General features: G+C 41.7%; 1 protein-coding gene across 1 annotated transcript; it reads left to right on the plus strand.

Annotated features, from left to right (window-relative positions):
* Positions 1–601: 601 nt before the first annotated feature.
* On the plus strand, positions 602–26,669 carry YWHAZ (tyrosine 3-monooxygenase/tryptophan 5-monooxygenase activation protein zeta). Its single transcript, XM_066177866.1, has 6 exons — positions 602–685; positions 2,958–3,261; positions 18,247–18,370; positions 21,785–21,948; positions 22,038–22,133; positions 25,611–26,669. Exons 2-6 carry the CDS (start codon positions 2,968–2,970, stop codon positions 25,668–25,670), a joined length of 738 nt encoding a protein of 245 aa, XP_066033963.1. The 5' UTR covers positions 602–685; positions 2,958–2,967; the 3' UTR covers positions 25,671–26,669.
* The last annotated feature ends 390 nt before the right edge of the window (positions 26,670–27,059 follow it).

Here is a 27,059-nt window from a genome sequence, read left to right on the forward strand (position 1 = left end):
CCGCAGCCTCGCGTGTGCCGGGACAGTCCCGGTCTCCCCGTACCATGGGGGCTCAGCCACCCAGCCACGCACGGGGCTCGGCGGGGGTTACTGGGGACACTGGGCGCTCTGAGCGGCACAAAGCCTGGAGAGCCCGCCCGGGGGGCGCCGGGGGCGGCGGTGACATCCGCGCACACCCCGCGGCCGCACGAGGAGGCGGTGCTGCCGCCCCCGCTCCGTGCCGCAGGCGCGGGCACGGCTCCGCCGCCCACGGGCGGGTGCGGGGGTCTCCCCGCCGGGCCGGGGCCGGTGCTGCGGGAGGGGCGGGGCGCGGCCCCGAACCCGCGGCGCCCCCAGACCCCCGGGACGCCCCGCTCGGCTCGGGGGTGGGGGGGTGCAGGCGCTCGCGCGCGCGCGCGGGCGGGGCCGCCGCCGGCTCTGGGCGTGACCGCGGGCTGGGGGGGCGAGGGGGGGAGGTTCGCGCGCGCCCTCGCGCGCCGTTGCCATGGCGCCGCTTGACGTCACGGGCGGCGCGCGGCCCGCGCGGAGCGGCGCGGTGATTGGCGGAGACGCCCCGTGCGCGGCGCCGGGAGAGGGAGGGAGGGAGCGAGGCTGCAGCGCCGCGAGCGCCAGAGCCGCACAGTCCGCGCCGGCCGCCCGCCCGCACCGACGCACCCGCGCCCGCCCGCCCGCCCGCCGCGCACAGGTAACGGGGCCGCCGCCCGGGACCGGCCCCCCCGGCACGCGGCAGGTCGGGAGCACTGAGCGGGGCGGCCAGGGGACAGCGCCCAGCCCGCCCCGCTCCCCCCGGGGCGGCTCCGCGGGGAGGGAGCGGGGCACGGGGGCCGCTGCGCGGGGCGGCGGGGGCCCTTCTTCGCCGGGGATGGGAGGGGAAAAGGGGAAAACGGCGGCGGAGGGGGCGGCAGGTGAGGGCGACCCCCCGCGCCCACAGGGAGGGGAGCGCCACCCCCGCCGGGCGGGGGCCGGGGCGCGGGCGGCGGGCGCTGCCGGGCGTGGTCTCCCGCCGGGAGCCCTGCCCGGGCGCGGAAGAGTCGCGGCGGCGGCGGCCGCCCCTCGGCCGCTCTCGCTTCCCTCCCTCCGCCCAGGCCTCCCCCAACCCCCCCCTCTCCGCCGCCCAGGCCCCCCCGCCTCCGCCCATCCTCCCCGCCCCGGCCGAGGGTCCGGGCGAGAGCGGCGGCCTCCTCGAGACTGGAGGGGGCTCCTCCTCCGTCGCGCCCCCTCCCCCGTGCCGAATCCCCCGGGGATGGGCCCGCGGGCTTTCCCTATTCCGGGGCGGGGACGCGGCATCCTCCCCCGGGGGTTCTGGGCGGAGGGGAGCGGGAGCGGGGCGGGCCGGGCTCCGGCGCCCACCCGCCGTGACAAAGGCGGCGGGCGCGGCGCTCGGTGTCCCCGCGGCGGGCGCGGCGCGGGGAGGGAGGGGGGGGAGGGCGGGGCGGCCGCAGCGCCCCGGGGCCGCCCGCCCGCCCCGCCCTCCGCTCCGCCCGCCCCCGGGCCGCTCCATTTTCTGCTGTCACCGCGCTCGCCGTGCCGGAGCCGCGGCAGCGCCCAGCCCGCGGGGGCGGCCGGCGGGCGGCCCGCCCGGGGATGCTGCCCTCCCGGGATGCTGCCGCGGCAGCCTGCGGTGCCCCGGGGACTGGCGGCGGGGCCGGCTTTATGACCGCGTTTGCCCCGGTCACGCCGAGTGGTAAATAACCACCGCCAAAATCTTGCTTTAAAATGGCTCCTTAACCCCGCCGCGCGCCGTGTGAGCAAGTTCTTCAACGCGCGTTTGCAAACAAACGCCGGGTTTGTGCCCCCCTCTTGGGGACGGGAGCTTTTAAAACTTGCAGTCACCTGGAATGTTAAAGTGTGCTTAATTTATTCCCAGAGACGGGAATGTAGCCCTGCCATTTGTTTCTCCTAACATCACATAAAATGGCAAAAAGTCTAAGCGGTTAAAAATGAAGATGCTTGGTTGGGGTGTATGGGACATGCAGAAATATATAAAGCACTCATCACCAAAACTGGTTCATGCTTTAATAATCTTATTAAGCTTTAAAGGATAATGTACCCCCAAAGCACATTACCAATTCCTCCAAATGATCAAGTTAGGATACACGGAAGGATGAGGGACAAGTGTTTGTTCTTCCTGTGCCAAAAGAAATTTCTCATTACGTCTGCTCAGCAGAGTTTGATTTTTTAATTTTTTTTAAGTGCTGATGAGACAGATTATGAGGCATTTCAGCCAGGTTGTGCTATTTGAAATACTGATGTGGAGGTGATACTTTAAAGTAGTAGAATTTTCTTTTGTCTCTGAAAGCACAGCCTCCTGGGCACAGCAGCAATACCTTACACAGAACATCCCATAATGGGGATTCCCATTTTGGGAAAGGGAGTTAGCATTTTGGGAAGGTGTGCAACTCACAATTTAGATATTTGTTGCATTCTGACTTTTTACGTCCGGTGCTGGATTTGATTTGCAGATGTTTATGTTTATTCTGCATGTAACTATGATTCTGTTAAGGCTCAGAATGCTGCTTGGTATTATTTGTCCAGCCTTTATTTGGTTGTCTCCTGTGGAAAGCTTACTACTGGGTATTTTCTTTTTCAATTTTGCTACACTGATAATATTGTCTTATGAAAAAGTGGTGACAAAAAATTAGGATCATTTTTCTGCATGAGATAGACATTATTTGGGTCCAGTTCACCTTTGGATGCTTTTGTTTGTGTTTATTAAAATAACATACTTTTAAAAGTTTACAGTTTTTCAGGAGGAAGCAGTGGCTTTAACTCTCTACTCCACGTGTCCATGTGTTTGAGCATCCAGTGCTGCTGGTATGCCTTGTGTTCTGGATTTCAGTTGTACCTCTTACAGTTCCAAACTGCTTAGAGAATACAGATTGCTTCCGCCTATGAAGTTAAAACACCTTTGTCCTTGACCAATGTCTGAATAATGCTTCACTATTTTTCCTCTTTAGAAATAACAGCATGGATAAAAATGAGCTGGTGCAGAAGGCCAAACTGGCTGAGCAGGCTGAAAGATATGATGACATGGCAAGTTGCATGAAATCTGTGACTGAGCAAGGAGCTGAGTTGTCCAATGAAGAGAGGAATCTTCTCTCTGTTGCCTATAAAAATGTTGTAGGAGCCCGTAGGTCATCTTGGAGAGTCGTCTCAAGTATTGAACAAAAGACGGAAGGCGCTGAGAAAAAACAGCAGATGGCTCGAGAATACAGAGAGAAAATTGAGACTGAGCTAAGAGACATCTGCAATGATGTGCTGGTGAGAAATAATGATACTGTTGATCCATTTTTACTTAGGGTTGTAGAGTAAATGTGCTGGGTCCTCTGGGACTGTTTCTAGTCTGTCCGTAAAGCTGTGGTCTCTTATGCTATTTCTGACAATAAGGTTTAAAAAATGTCTGAATTTTTCTTTCCCTCTAATGTGCTCATTATTTATATATAATTTATAGTTATGAATGCTAATAAATTTGGAGACATGTAGAAACAGTATTGTACATAAAGTAGTAGTTATGAAAGGTCAACATATTTCCCTGAAACTGAACGGTATACAGGTTTAGTTTGGGAGTTTTTCCTCCCCAGTGTCCTTCCCCCTTAATGCAGTACCTGTATCCTAGACCGCTTCAATTCCTGCAATTTTAATATGCTGCTGTAGTTGTAAGAGGTAGTTCTTACTCTATGGAAATTGTGCCCCTCCCTGGGTAAGATGATGTAATGTTAGTTATGACTCAGCCGTGCAGAAAATTGCCTGCAGGAAGAGGCAGTAGAGATGCTGTGATACCTGCTTAAACTTAAATTTTTTTGTAGCAAACTAAACGGGTGTTCAAGTTAGGCATTTTCTGAGACTTGTAGTTACATTAAAATGTGCATGTGCACAGCAAGCAACGCTGCATTTTCACTGGGAGGCTGGTTTGTGAAATCCAAACCTCTTCCAAATGCTTATTCCAGATTGTCACGTTTTTTTCAACTGCACACGCCTATCGTGCTCCAGTGAACACATGAGGGGCAGCTGTTTAGTCCTGCAACCGCTTGTGAGGTGGAGGTTACTGTCAGCAATAGTTGTCCACTGCACTGTGGACACTGCTGGCTGTCATCCCATATGTGACAAGGGATCACCTGTAGGTGACAGAATGACATGCGACGTGGGGGAAGTGTCAAATAGCTAAGTGCCTGAAGATCTGATACCAAATGAAAGTTGAGATCAATGAGTAGCATAAGTTTGACTTGATGTGTGAGGTAACTAAATGATAAGTGTGGTGATAGCTTCTAGAAGACTGGTTTTCCAAGGGTTTGTAAGAGTCAGCATGGATAACTGAGTCTTGGCTTCCAGTTCAGGCTGGCCACTATGGTTGTTGTAACACACCGAATTTTGTGTGTTTTGTTATCTTGTGTAAGGATAACTCTTTAACTTCTACTCTGAAAATGAAATGCAGAACTTACTCATAGGAAAGAACTGACTTACTTGTGTTGTAAAGTGGTGGCTCACCTCTTCAAGCCAAGGAAATGAGGATCCAAATCTGGCATTCTAATTGGTTGTTATTTCTTTCTTTAATTATTTTACTAATGGGAAAGTCAGGGTGGGGGTGCATGCTTTCAGTTCAGGGTGATCTAAAATTCTTTTGTAAGCTATGTTTTGTTTTAGGAAGTTATTTTAATTAAATCTGGGCTTAGAAACCTTAGAAAAATTTAGGATTTGCAATTAATTTTTCGTCTGATAATGGAAACCAGGTTAAGGTGAAACTGGCTTTCATTGTGCATGCTAAATACAAAAACTAAAACAAAACCCAGCTTTTGAGTTTGCTGCAGCAGCTAGAGTGCCTGGGAGGGGAGGAATAGGGGTGGAGAGTCTTGTTAAATCTTCTGAATCTCAAAATGGACTTGAATTTCTCTTTGTGTTAATGAGACATATATTATTCAAAGAAGTTATTGTTCTTTGACATGTTACTATTTTTAAGAAGCTGACGACTGACTAATTTTTAACATTGCCAGTCCAATTTTTCTTAACGCGTTAAAGAAAAATGACTGTCCAGAAGAAACAATGCCTTAGGCAGTGATTAGCAGTAATAAAACTGCATTTTTAGGCTTGGGTTTAAAAAGAAAAAAAAAGTAAAACTTGTATTCAAAGGATAGGATTTAAAAATACTTTCAAATGACACATGCTACCTTTGATGTTTTCAATTACATTGAAGATTTAGATTTATATTTAAAAACATTCTCTTGTTTTCTTTCTTGAAGTATCTTATGCATGTACATTCTCACTCACCTAGAAACATGGCTGACTGTATTGCTTTATCCACTTTGCTTTAACAGAGAAAAAAAGAACTGTGGTAATGTTGAGTTGTTTATTATGAACAGGAGTCTGCACAATGCTACAAGCAAATGTAGAACTAGGGTTTGGTTTAGGTTTTGGGGTTTTTTTCAGGAGGTCTCTGTAATTTTTATGCAGCATAATCTAGTCCGTGACTGTTTACAGAAGTGAAAAAGCGAGGCTTACCCAGTCTTAACTGGTGTGAAGTATGCCATTAATTAATGAGACCTGAAACGTTAAACTTTAAAAGCTTTTAATCATGAGTCTTATCAATTAGAGTACAAAAGCAGCTCTGCAACTTTTGTATCTTTTATTGAGGCTGTGGCTCTGTTGTTGTGTCTTCAAGTGTCTTAAGTAATGTTTAATGCCCAGGGGTGTTACATCACAGCTGAGTATGACTGCTGTCCTAACTTCAGTGTTGAAGGGAAGAAAGCAATTTAGAGAGTGTGTTTGTGACTAGAAGAGTGTGGCCAAAGCTGGCTCCTCTGCAGCTTCCTGCTATCTTCTCTCATTTATTGGAATGAAATCGACTGTACTGGAAGAAATAGCTCCTCTAATCCTGTAGATGCAGAATATACTAAACTCTCCCTGGGCTTTGTTTCCATCTCTTCTACTAATTTACAGAGAGAATAGGAGCAATTAATGATGGACTTCTTTCTTGCTTCACCCCTGTTGGGGCGAATGATAGAAGTTTTAATAGTTATGTGGTCAGGTCTGAATGTTTATTTTTCTCCTTTACACCGATCTTGCAACAGGAAAAGACCTCATCTGCATCCTTGCTGCTTCCTCAATCTTTTTTTCTTCAGCCTGCCATGGAGTACCTCTACAACTCTGCAAAGAGGTGAACCGTTCCTCTTGTTTCCTGCAGCCTCAGAGTGCTGCTGTACAAAGAAGCTAAAATACCTAAAATATCTTGTTCCAGCACCAATTCTGTCAGATATGCATTTAAGTATATTAAAGTGTAATATAACCAGCTCTAGTTTGGAGTTGGTCTGGTAGTGCTGGTAAACATCAAGTAATTGTGACAAACCGAGTGTAGAACACGTTCCTTGCACTTTGGCAATGAAGACTGTATTTCCAAATTCTTCAATAGTAATACAGTGTGTGTGATGCTGGGTATAAGGAAGTACATTGCCATACTTGAGCATCTGAAAAGTGCTTTGAGTATTATAGAAAATTTCCAATTGATACAGGAAATTAAGCTTTTAGTTAAATGCTTCTTCTCATGTTAGCTAAGTGTGTGCTTCATGTTCTGTTTCAGTTTTTATAGTAGAAAAGAGGGTCTGTCTAAAGTACCAGTATAATGATCTACAATCATATTTTATTTGTCATTTCCATAATAAAAATCGTTATTAATGTAACAGGTGTGGATTTTCTTTAAACTGCTTTTTGCCATTAGTAGAAAAGTGAGTTGTAACTGAAGTGATTCAAATGAATTTTTCAGCTAACAAGGGTTCTGAAGTACATAGAAGAATGGAGATGTCTGAATAGCTAACACCCTGCACTGCTTGTATGTTAGAAGTTCTCAGGAGCTCTAGTAGCTTTCAGGAAGTCTCTTACATGAGCTAAATGTAAACTAGTATTTGAAAACATGACTGGCTGTCTTAGTATGAATGTAATTCCAGACAGTTGCACTCTTCCCTAGGCTGGCACATACTGCAGCAGTCCCTGCATGTACTCCAAGTGCATAGTGTGTGCAGTTCCCATGTTCTTGCCCCATGCCCAGTCTTCTGGGTGGTGCTGCTTCCTCCTCCAAGTTCCACCACAGAAATGCCCTAAGTAAATCTCTGGCAGTGCCCAAGCACACTTTCACGGGTTCTTCGCCCTTTTAGTTGTTAAAGTCTAGAGAACTTCTGCAAACCTTGGCTGCCCTTCAGCCTTCTGGAGTTACTGTTACACACAGGTGCTACTCAGCACTTTCTCCCCACTCCTTTCCTGCCAGAAAAGCAGTAAGTTAATGATATTGTTTAGGACCTTCCAGTAAGATGAATTGTTTGCTTTCTTCACTACGTTATTTCATTCAAATTTCATCCTCAGAAGCATAAAAAGGTGCTCCTTGTGTGCTCATACTTGTGATTTCTTCACATTTGTTACAGATATTTCACTTTATTGAAGTGGTAATTTGTGAGAGCAGAAGATTCAGTTATATCTCAGATTAGTGACTTTAGGTTTACATTTCTTTTTTATGTTTATTGTTGAGAGAGGGAGTAGAATGTTTAGTAACCTGTCATAGGGCTGCAGTTCACTGGGGGAAGGGAGTGTAATTCCATTCCAAATGCATCTAAATGGCTTTTTAAAGAACATACCACAGAATTAATGCCTATTGCCATCATTCTCAAATTACTGTGGAACTGTTTTCTAGTTGCCTGCAAACATTTAATAAGTTACTTTGTTAACTTTTATAAAATGTTTAATAATTCCTAATGACAGGGTTAAGAAGTTTGGTCTTCTCTCCTAGAGGAAGCCGTATGTTTTTTGACATGCATGTGTGCGAATTGTCTTTTTGTAACTCAGCCAGCTCAGTGTGTCCTCCTGATGGTTAAAGTGCACCTGTAGACTGACAATACCATACAACCTTCTTGCTGTGGTGATATCTGATACTAACAGAAAATTCAGTGTTCTGTCTGAAAATCACTGCCTTCAGTTCTGTGACTCCTTCAGGCTTGCTTAATTTCTTATTTTTTATTGCATTTTGTCTTTGAGGTCTGTGTCATTTTTTTCAGAAAAAGAGGGGAGGCATTTGTAGAACCTTCTATTCGCAAAAATGTCAGTTGCAGAAGGGGGTGATTAATGTGTTGAAATGTAGGAGTTAGGTGCCCAAAAGAATTGAGGTTAGAAGGGAGGTCATGTTCAGCTCTGCTCAGAGCAGATCTGGTTCAGTCACTTTGCTCAAGGACTTGTCAGTCAAATTTTTATTACCTTTAAGCATGGAGGTTCCACAGCCTCTCTGGGCAGCCTGTCTTAATATTTGTTCATGTTCATTGTTAAAGAAAGAATACTTGTGTGTAATCAGAGCTTCTCGTGTTCCAGCTTGTCTGCTGCCTCTTGTGATGTCACTGTAGACGTCAAGGAAGAGTCTGGCTCTGTCTTCTCTAGGCAGCTGTACACAGCAGTAAGATCTGCTGATCTTCTCTGGCCTGAAGAAACCCATCTCTCTCAGCCTTGCCTTGTACCTCGTGCTCCAGCCCCATAGTCCCTTCAGTATATCTGTATTTTTCTTGTGCTGTGGAGCTCAAAGCTGGATATAGAACTCAAGATGTCATCTCAAGTTGTTAAAATTTGCATTAAAAGATGGTAATTGGTAATGTGTTAGTGGCATACGTGAAAATACTTGAGTACTCTAGTTCACAAATGCTTCTCTGAATGAACTTACATGTATTGCAGAGCAAAATGTCGCCAGGATTTGCTAACTTATAAGGGTGGTTATAATTCAAGCTTTTGATTAACCATCCAAGTCTGTCTTTTTCAGTAAGGTTTTGGTTGGTATCATTGCTCATATATATTGAAGGTAGGAGGCAGAGGCAATTTGTATCAACCTCATTATTTCACTCACTTCCCTGATTGTTGCTACACCCTTTCAGGTTTGGGGTTTTTTTTGGTTGTAGTTTTTTTATTTTGATTTGGGTTGTTGGGATTTTTTTGGTTGCTTGCAGTGAAATCAGTGCCTAAGCTAGAGTAATTTCCTTTACTTTTTTAAGCAGTTAGACTGTTGGAAAACTGTGGAATCTTTGATAATTTAAACATCATTCATGGATCAGTTTAAACATGAGATTACTTGTGTTGTTTTTAATTTATTCTAATCTTAGCAAGATGGGCATCCATAATGTTGATACATATGTTTAATGCTCCCATTTACCATAAAATCAGCTAAGATGCTCTGCATAAATGCAACTACTTCTTATATTAACTCTGCCTGCACATGTGTACGCACATATATGCATGTATCTACATCTATATGCATGTATCTACATCCTCTTGCGTTTATTAGAAGTAGAAAAAACCTTTATTATTACCACTAGCCTGCTGTACTAATTTCATTTGACCTTAATGTTTAATAATTGGCTTTGATTTACAGTACAAATTATTACACTGCTCAAAAGTATGGAAGTGACAACTTGCTTTATTTGACAGCAGCCTTCATTGTTCAAGTACTTTATGTATCTACTGCTGATGCTCAGTTCTTTACAGCAGAATAAAGTAAGTTGATAGTTTAGTATGTGTGACAGATAACTTCATCTTCTTTGTGCTGCTGAAGGAAGAACTTCATTGCATATACTTGCAGTTTTGTGAAGCTGCTAAGTGTATTTGTTTCACTGGTTGGTTGCTTAGAAGTCTAAGAGCAGAAACACTGCATTGCTAATGTATCAGCTTCTTCTCGTGCCTCTGGAAGCTGTAAGTGGTAGAAACATAAAATTTAGAATATGAGCAGAATTAGTGCATTATCTCTGCACATCTGCATGAATAAATACTGCACTATCTCTGCTTTTATCTGGAAACTTCTGTTTCGTTACTGTGCACGTGACAAGTGCGTTTCTGAAAACAGGTTCTCAAATACTTGTACTTTGTTGTGGGCAGACATCAGCTCCTGCCTCTGAAGCTGGTTGTCCATTCAGGCAGTAGTTGACTACCATTTTTAAATAGTTTAAGAAAGCTTGTGCTGTTAAAATTGATTGAAGAGAATTAAGATCGTGATTATTTCTTAAACTCGGTGGTTTTTTGCTGAATGTTAACTCTTGTGCAGTGGATTTTTTTTCTTGAAATCTGACAGAAGATTGGCAATGCCTCTTCGAAGGAGAAATAATAGTAAGTCATGTTCTGCTAAGACCAACAGTAAATTCTTAATTTTTTTTATCAGATAAAATGTGTTGGACTCAATGATCTCAGAGGTCTTTTCCAGCCTACTTGGTTCTGTGATTCTACAAGGCAGCTCAAATGAGGCAGAAAAAGGTTGTCAGTTGGTTTTTGTTGATGGTGGGGGTTTTTTCTGCATATTACCCTTTGTGATTATGTTACAAAAGATTTAACAAAGGTAGTCTGATCTTTTAACTGGTCATTTTTCTCCTAGTGCAGGTTAGGTTTATATTGCTAAAATGACATTTTTCCTAATAAAATATTTTTATTTATACGTTAATTTAATGCCCTATAGCGAACCCTTAGTCAATCCATATTCTGCTTCAGGAGGTTTGAAATCTACTCAGAGTGCAAGCTGCTAAAAGGTAAATGGCTCCTGCTTCTATTTCTGAACTAGGATAAAAAGTGTTGCATCATATTAGTGGGGAGTTTTATTAGTATTTGTTTAGAGACTAAAACTGTAGAGTCTTAAGACAGCTTAATACGTGTTCTGGTTTGGAGTACAGCTGCAATAGCTGTAGCTGAGACCTACATCCTGGGCAGAAATTCTCGCCCAACTTAGTTGGTGTCAGTTTATTAATATCTCAAGTTTCTCAGAGGATGTTGTGAAAAGAGTAATGACTGATGCATCCAGTACCATTTTATTTTGATGGAAGTCCCCAATATTCAAGAAGCAGTTTAATGAGGTGATGCTGAGGAAAAAAAGGCCCAGGTAAAAATTACATATTGACTTGGATCCTCAGTGAAGACTGTTTATTAAGAACTATAGTGATGCCTCAAAAAGTGTCTTTACAGTTGCTGCCTTTCATATGAGTTTCCTCAGAATGAGTTACAAACTGGGGAGGTATTTTTTGCCTGTGCTTCAGAATTTGGTTCCTTCGCAATCGTGTTTGTTACGCATGCTTTGGTAAAAAAAAACAACGAAAGGCATGAAACACTTAAGGAGCCTTTTGAATTATCTCAAGAGGGTATCCTGAAATGAGGCACACTTGCCTCCGTTGCCGTAAGTACTAATTGGAAAGCAAAACAGTAGAAGAAACTAGCTAGTAAAGGACATGGTAGCCTAAGTCGGGGAAGGCAGATCTGCAAAGGGAGCTGCATGTATGGCTGTAAAAGAGTGAACTGAGATGCTGCTCCTCATTGCCTCAGGTGCTGTCCATTTCTTGTTTTGCTGACCAATGGTGTGTCCATGCCAACCACCCTGTATGCATTTTTGTGCATACAGCTACTTCTTACTAACTCTTATCTATCCCTTGGCATATGTCTCAGCATGAAGGTGATTTTTCAGGATGTCCTATTTCTTCCACGTTTCCTTAGCCTGCCCATATGTGATGCTGCTTTTGTTCTTTTTTCTAAGGAAACACATTTAGACTGGTTTAGTAGTATTTTTATGTATAAACTAAGATTTCTTGCCACTGTTTCTGTCATACAGGATTTTCTTCTGTCCATTAGTCCTTTGAGATCTTTTTTTCAGTTACCCTCTTACTCAGACTTCATTTCCTCTACTCATTTCCTTCCTAGATCTTCACCAGACTAACTATAGCAAACCTGCTAATCAAGTGTACCTTTCTCCTGCTCTTAGCAATTCCACATGTCCCTATGCACATCATATCTCCCACCGTTGCGTAAGTGCTGTGAATTACTCCACAGTTAAAATTTTCCCTCCTCCTTGAGGGTTCTTTGTCCCAAATTCTGAATTCCACCCCTGCTGAGGGTTATGCTTCTTGCTTCATCTCTTCCAGCCAGCCTTGTCACCTTTCTCAAATTTCTGCTGTTCTGTTCCAGTGGGCAGCCAGTTTGATGGGAAGAGTAACTGGTACTGAGAACAGGCAGCAGGCTGGTTTCCTTCTTCAGATGTTTCAGCAGAGATCTGCAGTGCCTCAGCAGCCGCTAATATCGACAGCTTTTCTTGTATTCCTGTTCTAGTGAGCAAACCAGTAGAATTCTGTAGTTAGCTTTAAACTGTAGTTTCACTTTTGGCTGGAGTAGGAGGCTGAGAACAGTCCGTTTGGTTTTCACAAGAGGGTTGGAGGTCACACATGAGGCAGCGGTTGCAGAGCCCTTAATCCCAAACTCTGGGCAGAACTGTAATCAGGAGTAGCATAGTAAACCTGGGTCAAAACAGGGTGTGGATAGGGATTGTTTAAAAATCTACCTTTTAAAAATGAATACTTATCTCTTTTCTCCAACAGTTCAGATGGATGTGTGTAAATTAAATGACTGGCCACAAATGGTTTAATTAAACCCTTTGTAGCGTGTGTGGCAATCTGTGCAGTGCAGTTAATTGTGTGTGTTGTTTTATAGCTGGTAAGTTTCCTAATCCTGGTGTGGAAAACAGTCATGGAAAATCACTTGCTAGCTTCTAATGGGAGTTGATAGGTGTCTTTTTTTTTTTTTTTAATGAAACTGAGGAGTAGTTTAAAGACAAAAGTAACACTCATGTACAGGTAGACAGGTATCTGCAGCTTCTTCTCTGGTGCATTGTGGATATTAAGGTTATTTTGATGTACAATATGTGGAATGTGGTCAAGAAGCCTGTTAAAGGTTATTACCTCCAGAGAAACCACATCTGGCTCAGGAAGTTCCTGGCCATTGATGGTGGCTAAGAGAAGCTTGCCACTTTCTTGCTTTGTTCATGTGTTTTTCTAGTGGAATCCTCTTTTGGGCAGTGTTGTAGTGTGGTTTGCAGACAGGAGTCCTGTCAGCCACTATGATCCCTCTTGTGTTCTTATAATGTCTTGGAGAAAGATAGTGGAATGCTGTTACATCATGAAAATACCAGGCTGTTGTCGTTAAATATTAAATTAGTTTCAGGCTGAGCTTATTAAAAAAAGAGTTTCTTTCATGTCTTTCATGAATTTAAAAAACAAGAGTTCTTCCATGTTATCTTCATCCCTATGTCATATACCATGAGTGGGTGACAAGTGAGTTGAAGTTCAGTTAGTACTCTTGTGTAATTTATTCTCAAAATTAGAAAAAACATCATAACTGTTGTTAGGTGTCTTTTGGTACTCCATTCAAACAAAAAGCCCACTTATTTATTAAGCAAAAAACCAGGTTATTTCAGAGAAGAACTGGTACTGTTTAAAGTACCTAAAGTTTTTCAGTGTATTCTTTTCAAGTTTTACCGTTCTGCACCTTGGTTCTTCTGTGCAAGAATAATATCTTTTTATTTCTCCTATAGTTCTAGTGGTTTTATTAAATTAGATATCGTAATAATTTTTCTTTTCATATTTAAAAATAAGGCTTCTTGTTCTCTGTACTTCAACTATGTATTATCCACTAATTGCTACTACATTTTCCTATAATCTGATGACTGTTCTTATTTTCCTGCTTGTCAGGAGTGAAATATATAAATAGAAAATCGAGTTGTTGATGCAGTCATCTCTAGTGCATTAATAATTATCTAAAGTTTCTAGGCGATAACATGTACTGAGACCAAGCCTTTAATAAAAGGAAATAAGCACTGAATTAGAAGCAACAAGGCAAAACTGAGCGTTAAAATAAAATTAATTTAATGCTCTTATGGTGGATTGTGGATTTGGGAATAGATTTCTGGCCCTCACAAGTCATTTGCCAAAGATGGAAATGCTTTTAAAACAAGAGTAGTTTTAGGCTTCAAGTGTCAGGAAGGGACTCTTCAAGTCTTTGTGTTGGCTTCCTGTCTTCAGCTGTGGGCCTCACCACAGTTCAACAACTGAAGCATGTCCACTTGCAGTAAGAAGCAGGCAGACTTTTAGGAGAGGGTTGGCTATTGGGGGTTTTTTTGTTACTACTTGTTAGGCTTCTTTCACATTCCTAAGTCTTAACCTTTCAGACTTTATCTCACAAAACCACAGGAAAAAGTACATAGAGCCTTTCATCATAGTGGCTGAAAACGTGATGTGTTTCATGTTGCCACCTGTTGACTGAATCCTGTTCAGGCAGTAGAATATGTGTAAGAATGAAGTCAATCTCTTTCCAGTTTAGTGTTTAAAATAAGCCAGGATTGAAGTTCACCATTAGGATAATTCAAGTTGTGTGCAGACAGCTTCTGGTATGTCTTTGGAAGCAAAGACTTCTCTCTAGTACTTGCTGAGGATGGGGTAGTGTACCAAATCTTACCAATGGCATGTGGGAGCACAGCTGACGTCTCCTGAGTTTGAACGTGTTTGTTGGCCAGTCCAGAGAACCAGAAAGCTGTTGATGTAGTCAGAACCAGAATTGCAGGTGTGAAGTGTTGAAGCCTGATCTTTGAACAGCCAGCATATTAGTAAGAGTTGATACTTAGGTTTAGTACATCCTTTAAAACAAAAAGTAATCCCCGTTAAATCTGTCTGAAAAGACTTTTAAAAAGTGCCAAAAGCACTTTTACAAGGTATTACAGGTATGGGCTGAAAAGTGCTCTAAAATGCTGACTACAATGGTATGGTTTTTTTTCACAGCGGTTAGATTCTTGGTGTCAAATTAAAAGCTCTGACAGTTACTGCTGTGTCCTTGGAGAGTTTCAAGGGCAAGGAATGGTCGTTTAGTTTTGTACAGAAAACTGTTCCTACCAGATGCTGTAATTAACTGCCCATGTATTAGTATATATCACACCTGGATGGGAGTTCCGTGTGATAGCAGGAACATCATGAACAAGCATGAGACCGTAACTACATACAGTGTAAAAATACACGTGGGCTATGTGGACTGCAGCTGTCAGGGCACTGTTTACTGTATCTGCAGTGATGCAGATCACATCAACTTGGCAAATGCAGACCACTTAACAGATCCAGTCTTGGACCAGCTGCTGCCACTTCAGTGGCCTGTTTGGTGACCAACTCTATACTGAAAAACACTGCCCTATCAACTGGTAAAGGAGAGAGAACGTGGGCATGGATTGCTGGTACTGCTTAAGCTTTGGACAAACAGTCTATCAGTGGAACTTAAATATCAAGATATTCCTCCTTGTGGGAAAAAATTGTATCCTCTAGATGCTTTGCAGTTAAAGCTATTAAAAGAATCCACAAGATAAACCGTATTCTCCATAAACTGATGTGTTGGCAGATAACAAATTGATAGATTTGTTGTGGTTTTAATTCTGTTATCTTCTTAATTGAACTTTAAATGGTTAGTAGTTTCTTTGGTCTAACCTGTCTGGCTTTCTGTAGCCATACCACCTCCACGCAGGTTATGCTTTCACAGCCACTCTCTAGGATAAATCTGAATCTTCAGGCTAACTTTAAAGGAGTGGTCTGTGTCTACTTGTGCCAGTAGAAGAAAATAGATCCTGAAATAAATGCACTAATGCAAAGAGAAAAAACTGAATTTATAAGACTAAATAAATAATAGGGTAGAGATCTCCTTTCAGTCATTTCACATACTAGCATACTAATCTGCTTGCAGGTTTTATTGTTGCTGTTTATGAAGTATTTGGCATAAATAAAATCCTTCCAAAGATATGTGGCACACCAGTCCTACTTGTTGTTTGTGTAGAATAGACTCTTTCATCTAAATGTGCGTAAGCTCCCAGTGCAGTTTGAGTTGGAGTCTCTTTGCATTGGCTATATTCTGTGAATAGCTGTTCAAAGGGATTTTCTCAGTTCAGCAGTCTTTGAAATTCAGCATGGCTTTAGAACTTTTTGCAGTACGAGATTTACAGTGTTCAAGCTCCTTTTGCCGGGCTAGTGTTGGTCTGCTTAAGAAGACCATTAGCAGTGTTTCCTTCTATCTGTCTACTGGTGCAATTCACCCATTCCATTTGCAAACAACTTTACCTCATTTGTGATCTAAGTGAAGTTTAAGTCTTGAAGCTTGATTGCTGCTGTGTGAGTAGAGCTGTACATTTTAAACACATGACCTTCTATACAGATGAGGAATAATTTCTGTTTCTAGAATCACTGAAAATATTTTGGTCTGGCCAATTAGTGGAGGATGCAGATGAAGGGCAACTCCCCACAGTGCCAGAAGCGTAGGTGCAGACTGACACACCTGGCTTAATTGAAGTCTCACAGAGAAAAACTAGTAAGGAGCCTTGTTCTCAGTAGCTGGTAACCTTCAGTTGTCACTGGGGTTTCTTGGCACTCGAGAAAATGTCATAGCTGCAAACCTTGAAGCTCTCTAGTGATGAGGACAGGGTGTGTAAGGAGTTATAGAGAGCTGAGATGTGTGACCCATAAACCTCCTGGCCTCCTGCTGCATCCCAGCCTCACTGGGACAGAGCTGGCTCTGAACCCTTCTGGTGTGGTGGGATGCCCTCAGAAGGGTGCCTTTGGCATGAGGCAGCTCAGCAGCCCATTTCACTGTCTCCAGAAAAATACTTCGGCTGCTTACTGGCTTGTGTTGAGCTCCTTCTGTTGCCAAAGGATTGTCTCTGCTGTCATTTGGACGGGAAGTGAGGACATGCAGTATTTTTCAGTCACCCTGTGTGGTTATAAAATGAAGTTCTATACCAAGCCCCACAGTACTGGAAAGGCCTAATATTAAAGATGAACGAATAAATCCATTATGTGGAAGCCACGAAAGAAAGTGCACTTACAGGTTTTTATCTCATTGTATGTATCTCATGCATAGGCATGGCTGAACCTTGTCTGACTTTCATGTCTGTCAGCCCCATTTCTTTATTATCTGTCTGCTGCAATAGAAATTGTGAGAGAGATACTATGATGGGTCACTTAATTTTGTGGAGTTTCATGCAAGTTTGAGTCTACCAGTAAATATTCATTATTCATATAAATGAATTAGCAGTACTTTAATTAAAGAAAAAAGCAACCAAAACAAAAACCAAGAGTAGACTTTCTCTTCTTGCTCTTTCTGTTAATTACAGTTTTCTGTAGCTTAATAGTTGGCCTGTTAAGCAGAGCAGGTACCACAGGTGCCCATGTCACACTGCAGTAGTTGCAGCCTACCAAGTCCAGGGTATGCCTATCCCAGGAGTGTGTCCTGTAAGAGGTTCATTTAACCTGCTGGATGGCCTTGAGAGGAAAGTGCTGTGAAGCAGCTATCATTCTGTAAGTTGGAACTAAATTAGTTTGTCCGTTTCTGTGGTATCCTTGGAAATAAAAGCTGAAAAAGTGAAGCAAAACTGCAGTATCTGTCATCTAATTTACAGGGCGAAAAAAAGCTGGCCAAAAATTTGTACTAAGACCTCATTTAAAAAATTATTTTCTGCATAGCCTTCACCACGTATATGTAACAACTTATGATTCAATTCTAACTATTCAGGTATGCTATACCTTTTTTGACTTCTAAATAACTGGTTTTTCTTTTAAAGTCTGACTTCAAGCACTCAATATCACAAAGTCTGACAAGCTTGTACCTTAATTTGACAATGTGTTGGAGCTAGCGACTTTTTTTCCTTTTTTTTTTTTTTTTCCTTTTCATCATTATAGAATTTTTGCTAAAGTACATGAGTGCCCCAGCTATGTTAACTTGCTATGTTAACGAGCAGTTAGAATAATCTGGAAAAACCTGGTCTTAACTGTCAGCCGATGGGGAGAATTTGGTGGAGTGACTCCGGAGAGCTACCTTTGCTTTGGAAGATAAAGGAAATACCTGTTAGGGCAGCACATAAAGTCAAGTAGAGGCGCTACAGAGCTGAATGTCAGATTATTAGCTGTCTGGAAATGCAAGAATACAGGTTCACCTTGAACTTGAATGCCAGTAAAGCATTGAAGTTAATGGGAACTGGGCTAAGGAGACTTACTTATTACCTGTGTATGTAAAATAATTTGGTCTCTGATTTGGCAACTGTTATATCAACTCCTTTCATTGTATTTTGTGGATGCAGATTTTCTTCCATGGTGTACCCTCTGCCCAGAGTCTTTGGACTACCTTATTTTTGCCAGGGTTCTGTATAATGGCTTACAGAAGGCCATCCTTTGGTCATAAAAAACTCATCTGCTAAATTGACACAGCCTCCTTCTCCCCATCAAGGCACACAATGCAGCATTCCTTTTATATCTAGAATTGGAATCCAGAACACGTTCTCTAGATGACTGTGTTATGTAGGATGTGAAGAAAATAAGCAAGAAGTGAAGCTGTCTTGACTTTGAAATAAATTGAAATATAATTGTATTGTTGGTTCAGCATATGTTCAAAACACTGTGTTCTTTGTTTCCCTTTTAGTCTCTGTTGGAAAAGTTCTTGATCCCTAATGCTTCGCAAGCAGAAAGTAAAGTTTTCTATTTGAAAATGAAAGGAGACTACTATCGTTACTTGGCTGAGGTTGCTGCTGGAGATGACAAGAAAGGTATTGTATGTCAGCTCATGGATAAACATTGTACGGTTAGATTGCTTTTGGTGGGGCAGTGACATGACTCTTAATTTTAGAGCAATTCTGATTTGGATGTAAATCTCTTTAGTAGTAGACTTCCTGTTTCCTGAAGGAAAATCGTAAATTGTTTGCTTTCAAATGAGTTACAGAAATTTCCACGTGCATGTTGATGGAAGCGTGAAACAGACACTGAGTCACAAAATCTTGAAATTGTCTCCAACTTCCCGCATGCATGTATCTGGTTTATCACTGAAGTACTGGTTTATGCGTTTCTGTCTGGCTGAATGTTAGGGGGTTTACCTCTTTGTTGTCTTCTAGCTTTCTGAAGACTTATTCTTGCCATTTCTACAGAATATAAGAAGTCTGCATAGGTTCAGTGAGCAAAGAGGCTAGAAACAACCTGGAGGAAAGAAGGTTTAATTAGATTAATCTTACTATTAGGAAAATTTCTTCTGTAACCATGGTAGTTTAATGTCCAAATGTCTTCTATTTCCTCAAGTTTCTTATATTTTCATGTAAGTAGCTTGTCAGAATTGCAGGTAAGTTGCCTTCACCTAAACTTAGTTTAAAAAGTTAGTGTTAGGTACTGAACATTTTGGGTTCCTTACCTACTGTCGTTGGAGACACCGTAACAGTATTGTGCAGAGTCCCCTTCAGTTCAGAGCAGTGCATTAGTTGAGATGCAGCTCACTGCAAACAGTGCCAGGCTGTTTCCTGGAGCCACTTGAGGGCTCCTGGCAGTGTGCCCTGAGGAGCAGCACACTTGAGCGCAGAGCCAGCCTGGTGTGTCAGGCTCACTTGGGCTGCCCTGAGCCTGCAGGAGCTGGGGCTGTGTGAAGCCTTGGGGCTGTGGAGCGCGGAGCTGTGCAGCGCCGCTCTGCCCTCGGCAGCGCCTGCAGCCCGGGGCTTGTGCTGCTCTCCGGCTGAGAAACCCCCCCAGTATGGCACAGAACTGTCTGGGGGACTTGAGAGACTGGATTGAGTTTGGCATGTTTGAAACAGACATGGAGTAACTTCAAGGGGATAGATGTGTCTGCTTTACTGGCATATCCACATTACACAGTGAAGCCCAGTTTTCCCAGCATGCTGGATTAATGGAGAGTTACACAAAGATCCTAAGACTTAGTATGTAAGGCTCTTTTTGATTTCTGCCATTTACTGCTTGCAAACTGACCCAGTCTTGGTGACTGCGGAATTGTATGTGTTACCAGTACTTTAGATCTGTTATAGAGAGTTACCGTGTTTTCCTTTGGTAATTTCAGTTGTCTGTTTGCATGCATAGGAGGTACAATATTTTGATCCCCAAAGTTTCTTTTTCTGTTGAGGATTAAGTTACAGGTTCTAAAATTAGACTGTGAACATCTTTGTTTAAAGTGCTTTTAAAGTTTATTTAACCCAATCTCCTGGCTGAGCAGTTTTTGGTGGGTTTCCAGTTTTTCAATTCATCTCCCACCTCCTGTGTTCATGTCACATGTTTTTTCTTTGTGTTGTCTGTGACCTTGAAGGAGAGCAGTTGATAATTATTGTTGAGGAAAGAATGGCTGCTGAGTTGGACACTATTCTTTGACCCATTTGCAGTAAATACAGCAACAATATAGAGCTCCCAACTCTAGGAATTGGATTCTTATCTTCATAAACCACATTGTTTATTTTATGGAATGGTGCTTCTTTATGGCAGTTTAGCAGACAGGAATGTCAAGCAGGTACCTCACTCTATTTTATCCTTGAACTTTGGAGCTGCACTTTATAAATATTCCAAGGTTAAAAACTTATACTGTGTGACTGATGTAAAAATTAACAGAATACATCAAATTATACAGTAAGTGCTCTGAATTGTTGCTCAGAAGGTAATTCCTCAAATAAGGAGAAAACTTCAAAACAGTGTATTTTATGTTAACGAAAAACTACTAAAACAAAAAACTCAGCTTCATTCTCTGAAGTTACTTGTTTTTCATTCTGCTTGTTTTGCCTCTCATAAACAGCACCATTTTCTAAGGCTTTTCCGTTATGAGAAGAGTTAAACATTTCTCACATTTTCTAAATTTAACTTGCAGTAAACCTAGTTCTTCTCAACTGCAGTGTACTAACTTCTGCGTTTTCAAGATGTTAGGGCAGATGTCTGATCTGAAGCATTCCGTTATTAGCGGTGAGTGGAGAGGGAACGGTGTTGATGAACAACTGTGCAGTGCGTGTCCTCGCTCTTCCATGTGGAAGAGAACAATATGGTGCTTTAATTTTGGTGAACATCTATAGATGAACAAATACTGGTTGCATAGACATCCTGAGTATTGGTATTCAGTTGTTTTGAGACTTGGAGTCAAAACTTCTGACTGAAATCCTGCTGTATTTTTTGAGTCGTTTCCTTAAAATTCCTTTCTTTGTTTTTAAATATGTGTGACTGCACTCTTGCAGACATCATGCTAGATGCATTTCTGGTTTGATCCAGAAATGTTAGGGTTGGAGTCCTTTTTGCATCTGAATTGAATGACTTTCTGCCCACCTTTTTCTCAGATGCTGGTGGAGAGCTGAGGAACAAGTGCCTCTTTGTGCTCAGCATCCAGCGCCTCCCTGGCCCCTGCGGCTTGTGGGCTGTGTTGGGCCGTGATCTCTGACTTGTGCAGGCTCTTAAGTTCAGGTGCCTTCAGTGAGAAGGAGCTGCTGAGCTCTTCAATCTTCATATTCACATAGTAGTTGCTGGGTTTTGTCAAGTGTTAATAACTTGAACAACTGAACCGATGAAGAGTGACGAGAGATTCATCTCTAAAGTAAAGGAGCCAAATTTTTAACTTTTCTCCCTTCAAAGTTTATAGGTACTAGAACTTACAAGTTAGGTAAAAATGCTTTTCATGTCTGCATTGGAAATAGAACTATGTTGGAAGCTTTTAAAAATACATATTTCATTTCACTTGAGGTATGCCACGCTATCTTTGCTGAGCAGTTTGAATGGATGACTATTACTGAAGGGGTTTAGCATGACAGGCAAAGGTCATCACTGTTTCCTGTGACTAATATATAGCTCTCTAATGCATTACAGTGTTTAAAGACATGGAAATTGTGGTACTGTATCAAGTAGATGGTGGGGTTTCTCTTCAGTGCTACAAAATTGCTGCAAACGTGTGTAAATGCAAGTAGTCACAGGGTGTCAGTAAGAGACTCAAACCTGTGATTTGGTCCGTAACAACTTCCCTCCTTTTTAATCATTTGAAAATGTGATTTAATAAAATCTTCATTAAATAGCAACTCGTTAGGTAAAGTGCTCATTCACACACATTCACTCCTGGCATGGTTTCTTAATGCAAGTGTGAACACAGTCCTGATTGAGTGTCTGGATACAGTGTGTGAATTACTTACTTGTTGTGGGTTTTGTCTATGTTTGTTTTTTCCCCAAAGGGATAGTGGAGCAATCACAACAGGCATATCAAGAAGCTTTTGAAATCAGTAAAAAGGAGATGCAACCAACACATCCCATCAGATTAGGTCTGGCTCTGAACTTCTCCGTGTTCTATTATGAGATTCTCAATTCCCCGGAGAAAGCCTGTTCCCTTGCAAAAACAGTAAGTCAAAGAGGGGGAAATTCCATTAAAATTATTTGCATAACCTTTTGTCACATGGCTAATGGAGTTGTTTGTTTTTATAACACTAGGCTTTTGATGAAGCAATTGCTGAACTTGATACATTAAGTGAAGAGTCATACAAAGACAGCACGCTAATAATGCAGTTACTGAGAGACAACTTGACAGTGAGTATCATCAAAGTTTGCATATAGATTACAGGATTGGTCTTCCTGGCACCCCACGTTGTCCTTTTTGTTCCTGGTCGTGGAGCTGTGTCTTGTCACTCAGAAACAAGTCTATTGTACATCATTGTGAGCTAAATCTTTTCCCTGCCTAGTTTTTGGTTGGTTTTGTGGGGGTGGGGTTGGTGGGTTGTTTGGTTGGTTTGTTTGTTTTGGTGTTGTTGTTGGGGGGTTTTTTTGTTTTGATTTGCATGCTAAGTAACATGGTTTTCTAACAAATCGTGAATTACCTACATTTTTCAGGTTATTTTATTCAAGGAATCTAGCATGCTTAAATGTTGAGTCTGGACTGTGACTAGCAAACCTACTACCCAAGGTTAAACAGCATTTGAGAATACAGTTGCATTTGCCTCTTTAAAGCTTATGTCAAATTTCATTTAGCTTATTCTGCATGAATGTATCTGCAAGGAAGAGATTCTACATGAAACTGGAAACAAAACTAGCAGCTAGGAAGTCCATTTTAGGACCTGTTGTTTAGAGGTTTTCTGTTTGGCTTTAATTGTGCTAAAACTGAAATGGAAATCAATGCTAGCCAGGCTACTTTCACTGCAGTTGTAACTGTTTTGTTTTCACTCCTTGGACTCACAGCTGTGGTGTAAGTGGTCAGAATAATCAAAATCTTCATCTTGTGTGCAGGATTTTTTTAATCCTACTTTGAACTTCAAAACTGGCAAAGATAAACATTTAAAGCAAATGAAACTTAAATGTAAGCAAACATGCAATAGTGTAATTAAATTACTTAGTTCACTCCTTGGTCTGTGGGGAGTTGCAAGAAGGAATGAAGAAGCAAGAAATGAAAAAAGAAGAAACAGTTCTTGCTGCCACATGTAGCCCCTTTTTAACACTTCGTGCTTCTGATGTCAGAGAACTTTGCAAAATAGCTGCACTACTTTAAAAATAACTCCAAGTAAAATTGTACAGTTGTATAAAATTGGAATTGCCATGGTTTCTGCTTTTGTGTCTAACATTTAAATTCTCTTGTCTTTTGGAGCTTTTTCCACTGGAATGGCAACTTAACACTGCTTCAGAAACTACTTGTAATTGTTCCATTTGTTGCTTACAAAACAAATGGAAGTGATTTCTCAACCTCTGTATTGGAGACAGATACAGGGTTGGCATTGCTCTCAATGTCTGTGTACTGTCCCCTTGAGTGGGATTGCTCAAGATATACCCTCTGAATGAGTGGTTTTGAAACAGAGAATAGAAGCTGACTTGAATTGCTGACTTCCCAGTAAAAATAATGTAAATCTTGTCATAGCAATTGGAAAGCAAATTGTTTCACACAAGGACAAAAGTTGGAATGTGGTGCCATAGTGTGTGAATTAGGGTAGTAGGCCTGATAATTGATGTGAGCTTTCCATTACAAGGGAGTAAGCTGTAAACAGATGCAAGATTCCATATTCTTGAATGAATGATGTGTCTTGCCTTAAATGCTTAGTGTGAGCTGTGTGAGTGCATTGATTCCGTGTTTATCCGAAGCTTCTTGAGGTAGAAAATAACTTTTGATATGTGTGTGACTGACAAAGACTACAGTGAATTTCATAAATGTAAAAAAGGTCTGTTTTGCTAGTTGTGCAGGTGGTGAAGTCTGAGGTAGGTGGGCTTTAGACAGTGATTCAGCATGTTGATCATTTCTCTGCAGTAGCACTTTGCTCAGTTGTTGGTTTTGTTTTACCTCAAGCGTTGTGTGGCTGAGGAAGTCTGTGTTCGTTCTCTGTGGGGACTAAAGGCAGGAAAGTGTTCAGAGGCCTGTTTTACTGGAATTGCTAGATAATTTCTTTGGTCTGCTATGAAATTCTGTTTTCTTTTATTAAATAAAAGGCATCCCTTCTTCCTAAGTGTTTCTCTCCCACCCCCAGCAGATTTGTTATGCTGGTCTCAATGTCTCAGTTGGTAAAATTGGTAATGTCCCTTTCGTATCTCTTGGGCCCTTTTGTCTTAATGAATGTGTATTTTAGATTGGACATGAGGAAAATTTTCATCACTAAAAGGGTTGTCAAGCAAGGTGGCCTAGGGAGTGGTTGAGTCACCATCCCTGAAAGTATTTAATTTGTGTAGATGTAGTATTTGGGGGCATGGTGGACTTGGCAGTGTTAATGGTCGGACTTGGTGATCTTGAAGGTCTTTTCCATTCGAAATTACTCTTGTGACTGTATTCTAGGGGTGATAATTTAGGATATAAATCTCTGATGGAATTCTGATAAAACTGTTCTTAGTAACTCTTCCTTACAAGAATAGCACTGAAATGACGACTAATGTAGTAATATAATAATGCACTAAAGATTGCAGTGCAGGTCTAGAAATAGGCTACTGGTGTGCTGTTGTCTCCAGTAAAATAACTTTTTGCTTATTGCGTTCAGCAAGGAAGATTAAGTGCAGATGCCATGCATTATATTCAGAACAAGGACAAGGCTACTGGTCTTGTGCTGGTTTCACTGTTGCTGTTTCACCTTCTGATCCTGAAAGCATGAAATGTTTCTGATGATGGATTTTAAAAATAAAGGCATTCTGTAAGACTTCAGTGGTATAGCACTGTCAGTGGAGAGAATTAATTTGTTTTATGTTTTACCACCTTATACTGTAGAGCGTGAATGATTTGGTTAATGCTTCTCTAACTCCATAAAGTCTGAGATGACAAATCGTACTGGGCTGGGAATAGTTTGGAAGCAGCCAGCATGAAGATATTTGGTTCACAAAATAATTTCTTGGCCCTGACTGTTGCTCTGGAACTGATGCTCAGTTTCCTTAGCTAGTACTTAATCTTGATATATGGCTCCTTAGTATGATTTTATGGAGCTGAAAATAACATTTTGTGCATAGTGCATGCTTAGCCTGATTTTCTTCCCTCCTTGCCTTGCCTGCCAAGTTGGCAGCTCAGTGTTCTGAAAGTTGCTAAAGGGGAGCACAACTAACTGAACAGAGCCAAGGAATAGAGATTTTGATGAAATATTTTGGGGTTTAAAAAGCAGAAAAAACCTTCAGAAGCCTGTTCTGAAGCATTGTGCTGAAGCATTGGATGTGGAGAGATACCTTTACTGAAGCTCTTCCTTCAGAAAGGGATGTAAAACTTGCCTGAGGAGAAAGAACAACATTTAGCTGTTCTGTAGGTCTGATTCTTGCCTGCTTGTTAATCATATTTTAGTGAGCCTTGTGAGTAAGAGACTTGGGTTTTGGCTGTTCATAAACTTGCTCATTAAATGCAGTGCAGGGTTGGGTCACCTAGAACTGAAATTCCATCATGTCATAGCCAAGAAATAGATTCATGTTACTGTGTGCCTTTTCTTTCTCCACAGTGCTTGGTAGGACCACTTAGAAGTTACTGTTATTAAGACACAGGCCTTCTTTCTAAAAATTGCTGATTAATTATTAGTAATAAATGTATAATAATGTACCTGTTCCTCTGTTTTCTTTCCTAAACAGTTGTGGACATCGGATACCCAAGGAGATGAAGCCGAAGCAGGAGAAGGAGGGGAGAATTAACCAGCCTTCCAACTTCCGTCTGCCTCATTCTGAAATTTAAACAGTAGACCATTTGTCATCCATGCTGTCCCACAAATAGTTTTTGTTTACGATTTGACAGGTTTATGTTACTTCTATTTGGATTTCTATATTTCCCATGTGGTTTTGTTTAATATTAGGGGAATAGAGCCAGTTAACATTTGGGGAATTTATCTGTTTTCATCTGAGGTGGCCAATATAGGGTTGTGAAATTTTTATACAAGTTTTACATGTTTGGCATAGTACTTTTGGTACATTGTGGCTTCCCACAAGGCCAGTGTTAAAACAGCTTTCTATGTCAGGCAAAGATGACTGCTTGCATATTGGTCTGTCACGATGGAAAAAAGGGATAATCAATGTTGCAGCCACAGGTGTAGTTAGTCTGAATATCCAAGCTGGAGCACACATGGCTGCGGATAAACTGATGTCCCATAGATATTGCATGTCGGGTGAACATGTGACATCTGTGGAATATTCCAATCAAGTGTACATCTTTGATTGCAGCTGAAGTGTTCCTTAAGACAGTTTGATAACCCAGTCAGCTTTCTCTAGAGACGGACAGAGAAACGGTTCACATTCCATTATTTGTAAAGTTACCTGCTGTTGCTTTCATTATTTTTGCTACACATTTTATTTGTATTTAAATGGTTTAAGCAACCTAAGAACAAATGTACAAGTAAAGATGCAGTAAAAAATGAATTGCTTGATATTCATAATGACACTGTATATCGAGCACAGCAGTAAAACAAAAGCCCATGTATTTAACTTTTTTAGGTTTTTTGCTTTTGTGATTTTTTTTTGATACTTGCCTAACATGCATGTGCTGTAAAAATAGTTAACAGGGAAATAACTTGAGATGATGGCTAGCTTTGTTTAATGTCTTATGAAATTTTCATGAACAATCCAAGCATAACTGTTCAGAACATGTGTATTAAGTTGATGTAAGTGGAATAAAAGTTTTATGAATGGACTTTTCAACTACCTTTGGTGTAGATTTCATGTCATCTGTTTCCCGCACCTTTTAAAGGAATGGCAATGCTATACAGAAATGCAGTATGAAAGTGTATTTCTATTGTGCAAAATTTTAGTACACATTTACCCATTTAGTTCATTTTAGGGAAGCTGAGAATGAATACCCTATACCTGATTTTAAGATTGCTCTAATTAATTAGTTTACAACTTCTAGGTGCCTGAGCTTTCTGACTGTTCCTGACTGGAACTCTGGAGATACCCTAACAAGTATAGATGGTTCCCACACCTACAGCAAAAGGCATAAACACTTCTTTAAGAGCTGCCCTTTTGGAATAGTTCTATTTATATGGAAAACCCTTGCTTGCTGCTGTTGTGTCTTTAAAGGAGAACTGAGCAGGA

This window comes from Chamaea fasciata, unplaced genomic scaffold, assembly GCF_029207755.1.
Source record: "Chamaea fasciata isolate MVZ Bird 193981 ecotype frontalis unplaced genomic scaffold, bChaFas1.0.hap1 SCAF_1, whole genome shotgun sequence".
In the NCBI taxonomy this organism is placed as follows: domain Eukaryota; kingdom Metazoa; phylum Chordata; class Aves; order Passeriformes; family Sylviidae; genus Chamaea; species Chamaea fasciata.

Excerpts from the sequence above, each read along its gene's own strand:
- YWHAZ (XM_066177866.1), top strand. The coding sequence starts at position 2,968 with ATGGATAAAAATGAGCTGGTGCAGAAGGCCAAACTGGCTGAGCAGGCT. Across the intron at positions 3,262-18,246 it reads ACATCTGCAATGATGTGCTG|TCTCTGTTGGAAAAGTTCTT; the intron begins GTGAGAAATAAT and ends TTTCCCTTTTAG. Across the intron at positions 21,949-22,037 it reads CCTGTTCCCTTGCAAAAACA|GCTTTTGATGAAGCAATTGC; the intron begins GTAAGTCAAAGA and ends TTATAACACTAG.